This window comes from Vicia villosa, linkage group LG6 (assembly GCF_029867415.1).
Source record: "Vicia villosa cultivar HV-30 ecotype Madison, WI linkage group LG6, Vvil1.0, whole genome shotgun sequence".
NCBI classification, from domain to species: Eukaryota; Viridiplantae; Streptophyta; class Magnoliopsida; order Fabales; family Fabaceae; genus Vicia; species Vicia villosa.
This window is the reverse complement of record NC_081185.1, coordinates 141347615-141360430: the sequence shown is the minus strand read 5'-3', so window position 1 is coordinate 141360430 and position 12816 is coordinate 141347615. Positions and strand designations below refer to the sequence as shown.

Genomic DNA, 12816 nt, shown 5'->3' with positions numbered 1-12816 from the left:
AGCTGTGAGTGTTCTAGGGATCTAAGGAAATTCTAGTTCTGAAGCTGTCCAATGGAAGCAGAAGTCAGAAGCTAGGAATTCTCTGAAGACAGAAGCTTATATGATCGTCTCTACCGAAATAATCAGGGAAGTCTTTTATTAAAAGTTCTTCGAGTATTTATTTCAGGGGGAGATTATTTATCTCAGGGGGAGATTGTTAATCTCAGGGGGAGACATATTCATATGCTTATGCTATAGCTGTGTAATTTGTCTTTTGCCGTCTGTTCTTTCTGATCGCAAATTCATATCATTTATATATGTTTTTGTCATCATCAAAAAGGGGGAGATTGTTAGAACAAGATTTGTTCTGATCAATTATCTTAGTTTTGATGATAACAATAATATGAATTTTGCTTAAGATTATATGGTACTCTAATCCATTGCAATTTCCCTTTCAGGAAATATATAAAGAGTACGCATAATTCAACGCTCAGAAGCTTTGTCTCAAAGGGTTCAGCATGCAACATCAGAACATGATCTGGCAAGACATCAGAAGATGGTCGAAGCAGAATCAGAACATGGGTCTATGGAAGCATCAGAAGAACAAGAGAACAGAAGCACTGAAGTTCTGATGGTATCACGCTCAGAAGCACTTCAAGGTCAGAAGATCAGAAGATGCTATGCACCAAGCTGTTTGACTCTGATGATATTCAAACGTTGTATTCACAAACATCAGATCAGAAGAAAGTACAAGTGGCAAGCTACGCTGACTGACAAAAGGAACGTTAAAAGCTATTCTAGGCTACGTCAGTAGACACAGCGTGAACAAGGCTCGAGGTAGTTGACAAAAGCGTATAACATTAAATGCGATGCTGTACGGAACACGCAAAGCATTAAATGCATTCAACGGTCATCTTCTCCAACGCCTATAAATATGAAGTTCTGATGAGAAGCAAGGTTAACGATTCTGAACAATACAAATTCAAATTAACTTGCTGAAACTCTGTTCATATCAAAACTCAGAATCTTCATCTTCATCAAAGCTCACTACATTGCTGTTGTAATATTTTAGTGAGATTAAGCTTAAACGATTAAGAGAAATATCACAGTTGTGATTATCGCTTTTAAGAAGCATTTGTAAACTCTTAGAATTGATTACATTAAGTTGTAAGGAACTAGAGTGATCGTGTGGATCAGAATACTCTAGGAAAGTCTTAGGAGTGAACTAAGCAATTGTAACTAGAGTGATCGTGTGGATCAGTATACTCTAGAAAAGTCTTAGAGGGTATCTAAGCAGTTGTTCCTGGAGTGATCAGTGTGTGATCAGAAGACTCTGGAAGACTTAGTTCCTGACTAAGTGGAAAACCATTGTAATCCGTGCGATTAGTGGATTAAATCCTCAGTTGAGGTAAATCATCTCTGCGGGGGTGGACTGGAGTAGTTTAGTTAACAACGAACCAGGATAAAAATAACTGTGCAATTTATTTTTATCTGTCAAGTTTTTAAAGCTACACTTATTCAAACCCCCCCTTTCTAAGTGTTTTTCTATCCTTCAATATCATCAGCACTACCTGCCCAATATGCATCACAATATCCTATAAGCAGGAGATCAGAACTATGAGAATATAACATGCCATGGTCACTAGTACCATTGATATACTTCAAAATCCTCTTCACTTAATTACAAATGAGTTACAAGAAATAGTCTCCGCCTTCAGAGTTTCCAAGAACAACCCTGATAACGCCCAAGAACAAAACCCTATTTTCTACCCAAGTATTTCCTAACCTCTCCAACTCTAAATAATGTAAGTACACAAACCTAAGGTGTAAACAAGTGTTTTCTAATCCCATTAGATAACTCCAAAGGTTTCCCAAAACCCTTTCCTTCTAAGTTTTCCCTTTGAGAAGACCCTAAACGCTTTGCTTTACCTTTTTGTTATAAACTCTAAGATTGTCACACTGTAAAACATTGAAGAGACACCCATTTATATTTACTAAAACCCAACGTACAAAGCCCAAAACACAACCCATTAATTATTAGAATAAAATATTATAAATATCTTATAATATATTTTATATAGTTCATATTATTTCTAAATTAATATATATCCAATATTCTAACATTAAATAACAGATTCATAAACCGAACAAGTCAAACTCAAAATCTGCGAACCGCCCAAACCAAACATTCTTGCTGCTTTTTGGCTTCTGATTTTTGGAAATCTCGAAATATGTTTTCTTTATCTTCATCAACAAAGATTTTAAGACATACTTCAACAATCGTTAGATAAAGCAAAGAAGATCGGTGAGGTTTGTCATACCCCAAATTTGTCCTACCCTTTAACTTCTAACTGGCTCAGGCTTTGCATTCATGTACATGCATCACTTAGGTCATGATCCATATCCATGCATTCATATCATTGGTGCTATTCAAAGGGTTATCAAGAAAAGGCTCCATTGCAAAGAATGGTGATCATAGAATAAGGAGACTGAGGTATAATCATGTGGATCCCTGTTCATTTGAAGCCCTCCTGGCTTAGGGTTTTTCTCAATCTCAATTAAAGGCATTGATTGAAAGGTACAAGCCTGCAAGTCATCTGGTTCCTTAAATCAGGTTTTCTTTGGCCAAAGTCAACCAGTTGACTTTCTGGTCGACATTTAATCAAGAATGGTTTCTATGTGTGGAAAAGTTCTCATATTGACTAGGTGGATGTGTTTGTTTGACTGTAATCGACTGGAGGAGATTTAATCGGGAATTTCATCAATAGTCGGAAAAATCGGAACAGCTGACTTTTGGGGTCAAAATCAGAAGAATTATTCAAATATTGACTTGTGGTGGAAAATTAATCAAGAAAAGTCGAAGAATGGATAAAATCGAGAGTTCAGCAAAATTTGGGAAAAAATAGTAAAAAGGCAAAATTCCAACACTTAGAAAAATTTTGGGTGTTTTGGAATCTTGTTGAGCAGTCCACTTCAGCCCTGATTTACACGTGGCAGATGGCATTTTTTGGAGAAATCTCCAACATCAAAGTTGTTCCTTTCATGGAGAAGAACAACTTTGTAGTTGGACACTTTTTCATTTGAAGCTTGTATGAAGAGTTAAAGTAGTGTGAAGTTGCTGGAAACTCATTTGAACCAAGTCATATTCCAGGTCATCAGTCAGGTCATGACCTGGCATTTTCACAAACACATGGCATGCCAAATCCCCAGCCATTTTTAGGGCTCTGCAGAATTGATGTGAACGCAAACTTGGTATCATCCTCTTCTTTGCCATATCATCTAGCCATTGAAACCAGAATTGGGACAATTGAGCAAATATTGAATGAGATACAAGTCTTCAAAGTCGTGCCCTCATCAAGTCACAATGATGCGTCTGGCTGAGCAGAAGTTTAAGGCATGCGCAAGGCTTTTTGTCAAACACATGGTGGGCCAAATGTCAATGCGTGTTTCTTCCTCCACAAGTCACCATCCTGAACAAGCTTGATGTCGAATTGTTCCTTGACATGTCCCCTATCTATTGAGCCCGGTGTCACTAGTTTTGGACATGCATTGATCCAGATAGAAGCCCTCAAAGTCATGCTCCTACCAAACTACATGCTGAAGGAGTCACGGGCTAGAGCAAGGCTGTCTGCGCGCAAGGGCTGGGGCAGTGGGAATTACATGTGTTCATGATCATTTTTCTCACGCTTCTAGGCTTCATTTTGAGATACCTCCAACACCAACCTTGCTTCCCCCCATGCCCTCTTGGCCATGATACCAACCTTGCATCATTTGGTCACACATGGAGAGAGATATCAACCCTCAAAGTGAGGTGCATGAAGCATTATGATCATAGGCATGCATGTACATTGTTGCTGCAGCATAAATTCCACAACACCAACACATTGCCACACATAGCCATGCAAAGACTCAGCTTACAAAAGCATGCATAAGACTTACTCCATGAGGTATACTTGTTCACTAAGCATTGCACTACAATACACACCAAACCAAGCCCCACACTAAAGAAAACCAAAGGAAACTATGCTGCTGCAAGGTGCTCACTCACAAGTCCCATATCCAAGATATCCCCACCACCCATCTCCTACTTACCATATATAAACAAGAACACCTCACACACTCAAGGGGATTTTTCTTTCTGAAAAAGCACTCTCACTCCATATTCATTCACTCCCTCTCACTCACGAGTCATTCTCCACACTTTCCCTCGTTTATTTCCCTCTCACTCTTTCCTCACTCCGGCAACCCTTTCCACCACCGCAACCAACCTCACAACTAACTCCGGCCACCGTAACTGACAATCTCAACCAACTCCGGCCGCTGCACATCATCCATACTTTCACGTCTCGTTCCCAACCCTTGCTCTGCAGTCATGGCGTCATCTTGAAGCTTTGCTCCTCTACGATATGCATACTACACTTTGAGGCTACCTCTCAAAGTTGAAGCTAAAGATTTGAAGACCTACTCCAAGATCTTCGATAGCTACGTGGAGCGCGCGACTTGAGGCATACATCTGCGTTCAAAGCTTGCTCAGGTAAGTTCCTTGAGTCTCTTTCGTCACTATAAGCCATAAACGAAATATCATGCATCTTGTGATTATGTGACTTCATTTTCGGATGAAATGCTTGCTAGTATATGTGTTTAATCTAATGTGTGAATTCAACTCGTGAACATGTGCACGCTGTTAGGCTTAGATCGCGGTTTGTTGAAGTTTGTTTAGGTTAGGGTTTTAGATCTAGGTTCAGTTATGGAGTTAGAGAAAGAACTAATGAAATCTAAGGATAGATCCGGAATCTACGGGAAATTCCGAGCAAGGTGATGGGGATTTGAATATTTTCTGGACGTGGCATGTGTGGCGCCGCCGCGAGAGTCACCGGAGAAGATGATCGGTGAACGTCTCCGGCGGCCGAGTCCTTTTGTTATGTTTTACTTCAGCTGCAGACGTGGCATGGTCCCATTGGATCTTGTTCCCATTTAATTGTCAATCTTTATCTTATTCAAATGATTAGATGTTGAAGTGGCTTGCTCTAATTGGTCCATGGTATTCTTTTGTCCTTTTGTCACTTAAGGTGAAGGTGACCGATTGATGCTATGTTCGTTTTATTTTTGTCACGTTTCAATAACATTAGTGCATGCTGAAAAAAAATTGATGTAATGAAACAAGTAATGTGATGGATCTGGGCCTTAATTGCTTTCTGAATACACCCTTGCTATGACTGATGCACCATGCGCCCTATTGGACTGGGCCCCAGCGCTGCTTGCTCCCCACACCCCCTGTTTTAAGCCTATTTTTGCTATAACTAGATTTTGATTCATGAAAAAATGCTTTTGCACCCCCTGGCTGTTAATAAAAAATATAATTGATTTTTCTTTAATTCTTTTGCCTATTAATTGGATTTTCTTTAAATACAAAAGAACCACAAAACATTTTCCTAACCAATTATATTTCTCTAGAAATTTTAATTTCTTTTAATTAACTTTTAGTTAGTAGTTTCTTAGAATTTTAATAGATTCTTTTTCACCTAAAAAGTCATAAGTAAATAATAGATTTCCTTGATAATTCGATTAACTCTCTTGCGTGAAATAGAGATAGAGTTGTTTGTGAATATCTTTGTGAATAATGTAGATTTTAACTTTTTTTCTTTTTATGAATATTTCCCATGCATGTGAATTGTCCAAAATGCCCTTAGTTGTTAAAACAACTTTCTTCCCCTTAGAATTTAGTTTAGATGTTAACGTTAGGATTTAGACTTGTATAGACAACGTAGATTAGCATTTAAGATTAGTGCCCTATTGCATCCCTTTTCTTTTCAACTCTTTAAAACATTAATAAACGGAAGATGCGAATCACATTAAGCAAGTGATAGAGAAATGAGTGGGATTCATTCCCTAATCTATTTCTCAATCACTTAGTGACATAGAAGCGAGTGGGATTCATTCCCTAATCTGTTTCTCGGTCACTACTTAATGGGAGAGAAACGAGTGGGATTTATTCCCTAATCTGTTTCTCAAACATTAATTAATGGGAGAGAAATGAGTGAGATTCATTCTCTAATCTGTTTCTCAAACATTATATAATGGGATGGAAGCGAGTGGGATTCATTCCCTAATCTGCTTCTCGATCATTATACATTTTATGTGATTCGAATCGTGAAGTAAACTCCCTTAAAAAACACACAACCAAAAACATTTCAAAACACCTAACAATGGTTCAGACTAAAGCAAAGTAGAGAAAGTGGTGAGTGGCCCGGTATTGGGAACTGTTCATCACTCATCTACCCTAAAAGACACAAACCAATCTCTTTCTTCTTCTTAAGGGCATCGTTATCTCCGTTCCATTGCATCCTAGGCTGTCCCCTTGTGCAAGAGCGCGAGCGTTAACGCCGCCCAATTAAAAAACACAAAAACAAACAGAAAATCTTTAGCCGAGCTACGGTAACTCTGATTCCTGAAAAGGATACGTAGGCAGCGGGGTAGGGCCCGTGCGAGTACAATTCTTTATTTTCCCTACATTTTGCATTCATTCGCATTTAGACATAGACATAGATATACACCCTTTAGATAGAAACAAACATAGGTGGATACCATCGAGTACGATGGGCGCGAGGGGTGCTAATACCTTCCCCTTGCGTAACCGACTCCCGTACCTTGATTCTCTGGTCGCAAGACCCTGTTCCTTCCTTTGTTAGGTTTTCTGATATTCCTTTCCCTTATGGGATAAATATATTGGTGGCGACTCTGTTCATTTTTCGCGAGCGTGCGACAAGGTTAGAAGAAAATAAAATGGAGTACTGAAGTGGAATTTAAAGTGAAATAAATACATAATTAAGGGGGGAGAAAGGTAGTTCCTTAGAGAGCTAGAAAGGTTACTAGAAAATGTAGAGTTGGCATAAGGGGTGAAATAAAAATGGGTTTGGGTAAGAGGGAAGTCAAATACTTATACTGTCAAAGAATCATACAAAGTTTTAATTTTCGAGTTACCTAGTGAACCTAACCGAGATTGGTCGAGAGCTTGGCATAAATCAATTTCGTCAAAGTGTCATTGTTCATGTGGAGATTATTCCAAGATAGAATTGTCTCTAAAATTAACTTAGCTAGGAGAGGAGTGCTTATCCAAGAGCAAACTTGATGCGTAAGCGGATGTGGAGAGGAAGAATCAACGCTGTACTATTTTTGTTTGTCTAATTTTTTCACATATTTGGAGCAAAATCTGCAGTTGGTTCGGAGTGAAAACTGCCCTTCATAACGACGGTTTAATGAACTTTGATCAATTCATGGGATTGATTAGCAGTGGAATGTCGTATTCGCATTATGTATCAGTGGTATGTTTGCGTGTATTTGGACCATCTGGAAAACAAGAAATGGTTTGATTTTTTGCAATATCGAAGTATGTTTAGAAAAATTGCTCGAAGAAGGGAAGGTATCATCTTGGAATTACCTGAAAATTAGAAGCAACGACATGTGCTATATTTTATCCTAGCGGTGTTTAAACCCGCGAGCATGGCTCGATGTGTGCAACGATTAATTGCGAGAAATTCGTCGTTCCATCACAAATAAAAATGGAGTCCAATTTATTTTTTGGAGTTTGACAGTGTTAAAGGTTTTGGCGGTTGGAACATCTCACGCTTTTGTCAAGGTGTGGGATTTAATAGATTTTCCTATTCCGATAATGGTGCAGTTGTGGAATTGAACACTAGTCTATGTATACATTTGGTGCATATTGTTATGACTATTATGTTATATGTTGTTTGTGGTTGGCTTTTTTCTTTTGTACTTGTAGCAGTATTTATTCTAGGCTTGATCTTGGTGAAAGTGCGGTAGCAAGTGTATCTTATTGGTTTTGGGGGTGCATTATGGTCTTGAGTTTAGCATGTGTTTGTTTTGTATTTAATAGATAATACTACCCTCAAATCCTATGTATAAGAAAAATTTCACTCTTCGATACATTAAATAATTAATGTATCTGGACAATATATAGATCAAATACATTAATTATTCAATAAATTTAAAAAAAATATTTTTTTTCTTATAAATAAAATCATAGGAAATAACCCTTCTCGTGCTCTTCTAATTTAACACAAGAAGTGCAAACAAAGTCTAGTACTTAACAAACTGCAATAAAAAATGCAGTAACACGCTAAAACTAACAATACACTTAAACCCCTAAATACAACAGTTGATAAACAACTCCAATGCCACCACCATGAATCAATCTTCAATGGATAAGTTCTCAAACCAAAAATCTAGCCACACGAATATGTCCTCCCCCATTTCCTATCACTATTTTATGCTTTCTGGACATCCTGTTCCGCTAAAATCCCCATGTTCCGCTTTCGACACTTTGGATGGCCTTCCACCATGTTAAGCAATTTCTCCCTACTCCATCCATCCTACCGTTTTCCTCACTGTATTTACTTGATAGTACCTAATACCATGTCCTATTTTTGTCTACAAGAAGACGCCATTTCCAATTGCCTAATAATGCTAAGTTGAAAGCTTTTAAATTTTTTATCTCTAATTAACTCCCCTTCTCCCTTTTCTCGACAAACCTTATCCCATTAAACCCAATTGACTTTCTTAGTTGCATAACTTCCTCCCCAAATAATCTTTTTAAATAAAGATTTACGTTTGGAAATGATACCTGACAGAGCTTTGAAGAAAAAAAGGCAATGAACGGGTATAGCATACAAGACTAATTTTAGAAGGACAACTCGACCGCCGATTGATAGATGTTTGTTATTCCAATTGAACAATCTCCGTCTGACGCATCTATGTTTGGTTTCCACATTCTTTCTCTCCTAGGATTACTACCAATTGGAAGTCCTAAGTATTTAAATGGCGTGTTCCCGAGTTTACAATTGAGAACCAAAGTTGCCTCCTCTAGCCATGTTAGTTGAATATTAACACCAACTAAAAGGCTTTTATGGAAGTTTACCTTCAGACCTGACACCAATTCAAATAATTGTTTAGTGAATTTAATTGCCCACACATTTTTCTAGCTCCTTTTCCCAGTAATCAATGTATCGTCAGCGTATAGCAGGTGTGATATCGATATACCTCCCCGACCAAATTGGTAATCTTCAAACTTATTCAACATAACTGCTTTTGCCGTCACTAAATTTAGACCCTGTACTGCTATTAAAAAGAGAAATGGCGATAAGGGATCTCCTTGTCTAAGTCATTTACCGACTCTAAACTCCAGAGTAGGACCCCTATTTACCAAAATAGTCATCTGGCTTGTACGAAGACATTCAGAAATCCATTTTCGCCATTTTACATGAAATCCCATTCTATCCATGACGAAGTCAAGGTATTGCTAACCCACCAAATTGTACACCTTTTTGAAGTCAACTTTGAACAACAAAGCTTATCTTTATTTTCTCTTTATATTATCAACTAGCTCATTCGCGATAAGTATGTTGTCCACCATTAGTGTATTCTCCATAAATACAAATGGTGAAGATGATATTATTTTTTGAATCACCCTTTTTAATCTATTTGCAAGCACTTTTTTGGCCAACACCTTATACATGCCCCTATTAGAGATATGAGTCGAAATTCTTCCAATCTTACCGAATTTAACTGCAGTAAAAACATTATTGAAACCACGAGCCAGCCTGCCATTTCATGAAATTCAGTAATGAATAGCAAAAAGTCCTCTTTAATCAGATTCAAGAATTCCTTGATGAATCGTCTTACCTTGAATTCTTCGAAGTCTTGCAATCCCACATACCTCTTTTAATCTCTTTTTCCGAAAATTCTATTGAAGTTAAATGATTAGTGTAATTTAAAGGGAAAAGAGTTGTGTAAATGTAACCCAAAAAAAAAAAAATGGAAAAGGGTGAGAAGGTTCTACAAGATGAGATGACACGTAGTAAATCTCACCTTAGCTGGCAACTGTTCCAACAGCATCAATAATATCGAGTCCTATATCTTTCTTCCTTTCTTCCACACTCTCATCACTCATTCACATCACACGCTTCTTCTTCAACCTTTTTTCATCCCCATTTTCTTCTCCAGATCCAACCCAAAACCTCTTCATTCCACAACACATTCAACCCAACATTTCAAACCACAAAATGAAGTAGTTACATCTTCTGAACTTCACAATGATGGGTTTCAACCCATCCAAAAAAATGGGCACCAAAAACATTCACGAATCGTCACAGAAAAAAAGAGTTCCATCAAGAGTCTGGCTAAGCTTCCAAATATCAATGGCAAACCTCGTGGGTGGAAACCATACATCATCAAGGTTTTGTACTCGCTAAATTCTTCTCTCACTCACCTCCGGCTTTTCAACTTCTCTCTCTACCTCTCTCTCAAACTTCTAAATTCATCAAAAAATCTCATCTTTTTGATAAATACACAAAACCCTAGATCCTAATCGATCTAAAGCTTGGATTTTTCATGGACACGAAGGTCCAGAATTTCCAGATCCTTCATGGGTCAATCATCCGGCGCGTGTTCTTCCGTTCAATCATGCTAGCAGCCACCATTTCAATGGTGGCTCTCTTTCGCGCTTTATCGGATTTCGATTTGGGAAATTTGGTTCCCATTGCAAACAATTTAAACTGTTTTGCAGATTCTGATAACCCCAGTTCGAATTTCTTTCAGAATCGATTCTGGGGTAGCATGGATTGTGAAAAAGACGTTAACTTGACAGTGAATGTCGTCACTGAGTTAATGGGTAAACAGTTTCTGAACTGTGATGCGAATACTCTTTGTGTTGGTGAAGGTTCTTCAATGGCCGTTAAGGCAATGAAACAGTTGGGTTTTTCAACTGTTAGTGGTGTTTACACCAACCGTTTTTTCACACTCAATATGAAGAGAATCGTTTATGAGCTGGATTATCAAGATTCTTCATTTGATTTCGTTTTGTCTAGAGATCTTGATAAGGTTTCTGTACCTGCTATGCTTGTACTTGAGGTTGAACGTGTTCTTAAGCCTAATGGAATTGGTGCATTTCTTGTTGGTGCTAAAAGTGCGCATCACAATGATTTGATTCGATCGGCTACACCGGTTTCGTCGTTGTTGAGATCTTCTAGTGTTGTTCATGTTGATTCTATTGATGATGAACTCAACCTTGTTGTTTTTAAGAAAAGATCTGAAAATGTGACAACTTTTTTCAATCACCATCAGCTTACTTTACCTGCTGATTGTCCTAGTTTGGCATTGACCAAACCTCTTATAGATCTGATGGAGCCTCTTGTGAGTGAGAAACCGAAACCGTCTTGCGCGACGTCGGTTTCGTATTTGCCGAAGTTTGTAGATGTTTCTACTAGGAAGAGGTTGGTGTATATTGATATTGGGGTAGGAGAGCTTTTGAATGCAAATGTTAGTGATTGGTTTCTACCTTCATATCCAATTGATCAGAAAGATTTCAATGTTTATTTTGTTCACTACAACACTTCGTTAATGTTGTCTTATGTGAAGAGACCCGGTATCACGTTTGTTTATCACCCTGGATTAGCCGGCAAGGTCGACACTGCGGCCGATGTTGAAGACGATGTGGAAGATGATGAAGTGGATCCTTATGCTGGGGAGGAAGAGTTTGATTTCCTTGCTTGGTTCAAAGAAACAGTGCAATATGCTGATTTTGTTGTGTTGAAAATGAATGCAGGTGAAGTTGAGCTCAAGTTCTTGTCTGATGTGTTTGACAGTGGAGCTATATGCTTTGTTCATGAATTGTTTCTAAGATGTCCTGAGAAAGGAGATGGTGATAAAACCAAGGAAAGTTGCATGGATGTTTACAAGAGTCTTAGGAGCAACGGTGTCTATGTGCATCAACTGTGGGGAGACTAAATTGCTTACAAGACAAAACCTTAGGTGTTTATAGCCTTTGGTGATTATGTGTGGAAAAAAAATATGCTGTGTTATTTGAATTTCTATGTGTTTGATGTAAAAGGACTATAGTCCAACTATGTGATGTGTTGTTGTTGTTGTTGTAGTATGTTGAGGTTACTATGTAAGATGCTATGTCATCTGAGTGCTATATGGTTGGGTGCTTACACTAAATAAACAACCATTGTTGTGTATTTCTGGTTTGCTAGTAAATTTATGTGTTGATTGTTGTTAGTGATGCTTTTTTTTTTCTTTCTATTTTAACTGGTGATTGGGTTGAGTTAATGATATTTAAAAATTGGGTTGATGATGACAGACAAATATAGAAAGGCTATAAAAAATACTAGTACTAGTAGTAGTAAAAAATGAACCAGTTTATAATTGGATCAAGATAATCATTGTTATATTTACTGGATCCATCAAATTGTTGCCACGCAACTAGTAATTCTTGGATTCATTGAATCTATACAGACAAATCTTTTTTTGTTCATCATTAATGGAGTCTTGAAGTGAGAGTAAAAGAGTCTTTAAAAGCGTGAATGAAACCCCATTGATGATAAAATGGAATCTTAAAAGTTTGGTTGTATATTTGGAAAGACAACCAGCTAATAATGGTATACCAAACGTTTAACGTGTTATGAAAAAAAACAGACACATTAAAAGATTGTTATTATTACTACACTGAAGTATTCAAACAGTTATTTGCAACACAATTACAGTAGAGGGGCAGTGTTTGGTGTTAATTGAACGGGAGAACTAGTAATTATAAGTAAATATTCTCTGTTTAGGTTTATTGAGTAATAAATGTATCTGGTCTACATAAAAGATCAGATATATTTATTATTCAATGAATCTAAAAATAAAATATATATACTTATAATAATAGTCAGAGAGAGTATGTTATAGACAAGTTTGTTTCACAGGCATTACTTATGTCTGATTTTTGGCCTTTCAAAAAAAACACAATTAGAGTAAACTTAATTATTTACTCCAGTA

General features: G+C 37.4%; 1 protein-coding gene across 1 annotated transcript; it reads left to right on the top strand.

Moving 5' to 3' along the window:
- Positions 1 to 9880: 9880 nt before the first annotated feature.
- On the top strand, positions 9881 to 12054 carry LOC131610257 (uncharacterized). Its single transcript, XM_058882150.1, has 2 exons — positions 9881 to 10239; positions 10445 to 12054. The coding sequence occupies exons 1-2, from the start codon at positions 10089 to 10091 to the stop codon at positions 11779 to 11781; spliced, it is 1488 nt and encodes a 495-aa protein (XP_058738133.1). The 5' UTR covers positions 9881 to 10088; the 3' UTR covers positions 11782 to 12054.
- Positions 12055 to 12816: the final 762 nt, after the last annotated feature.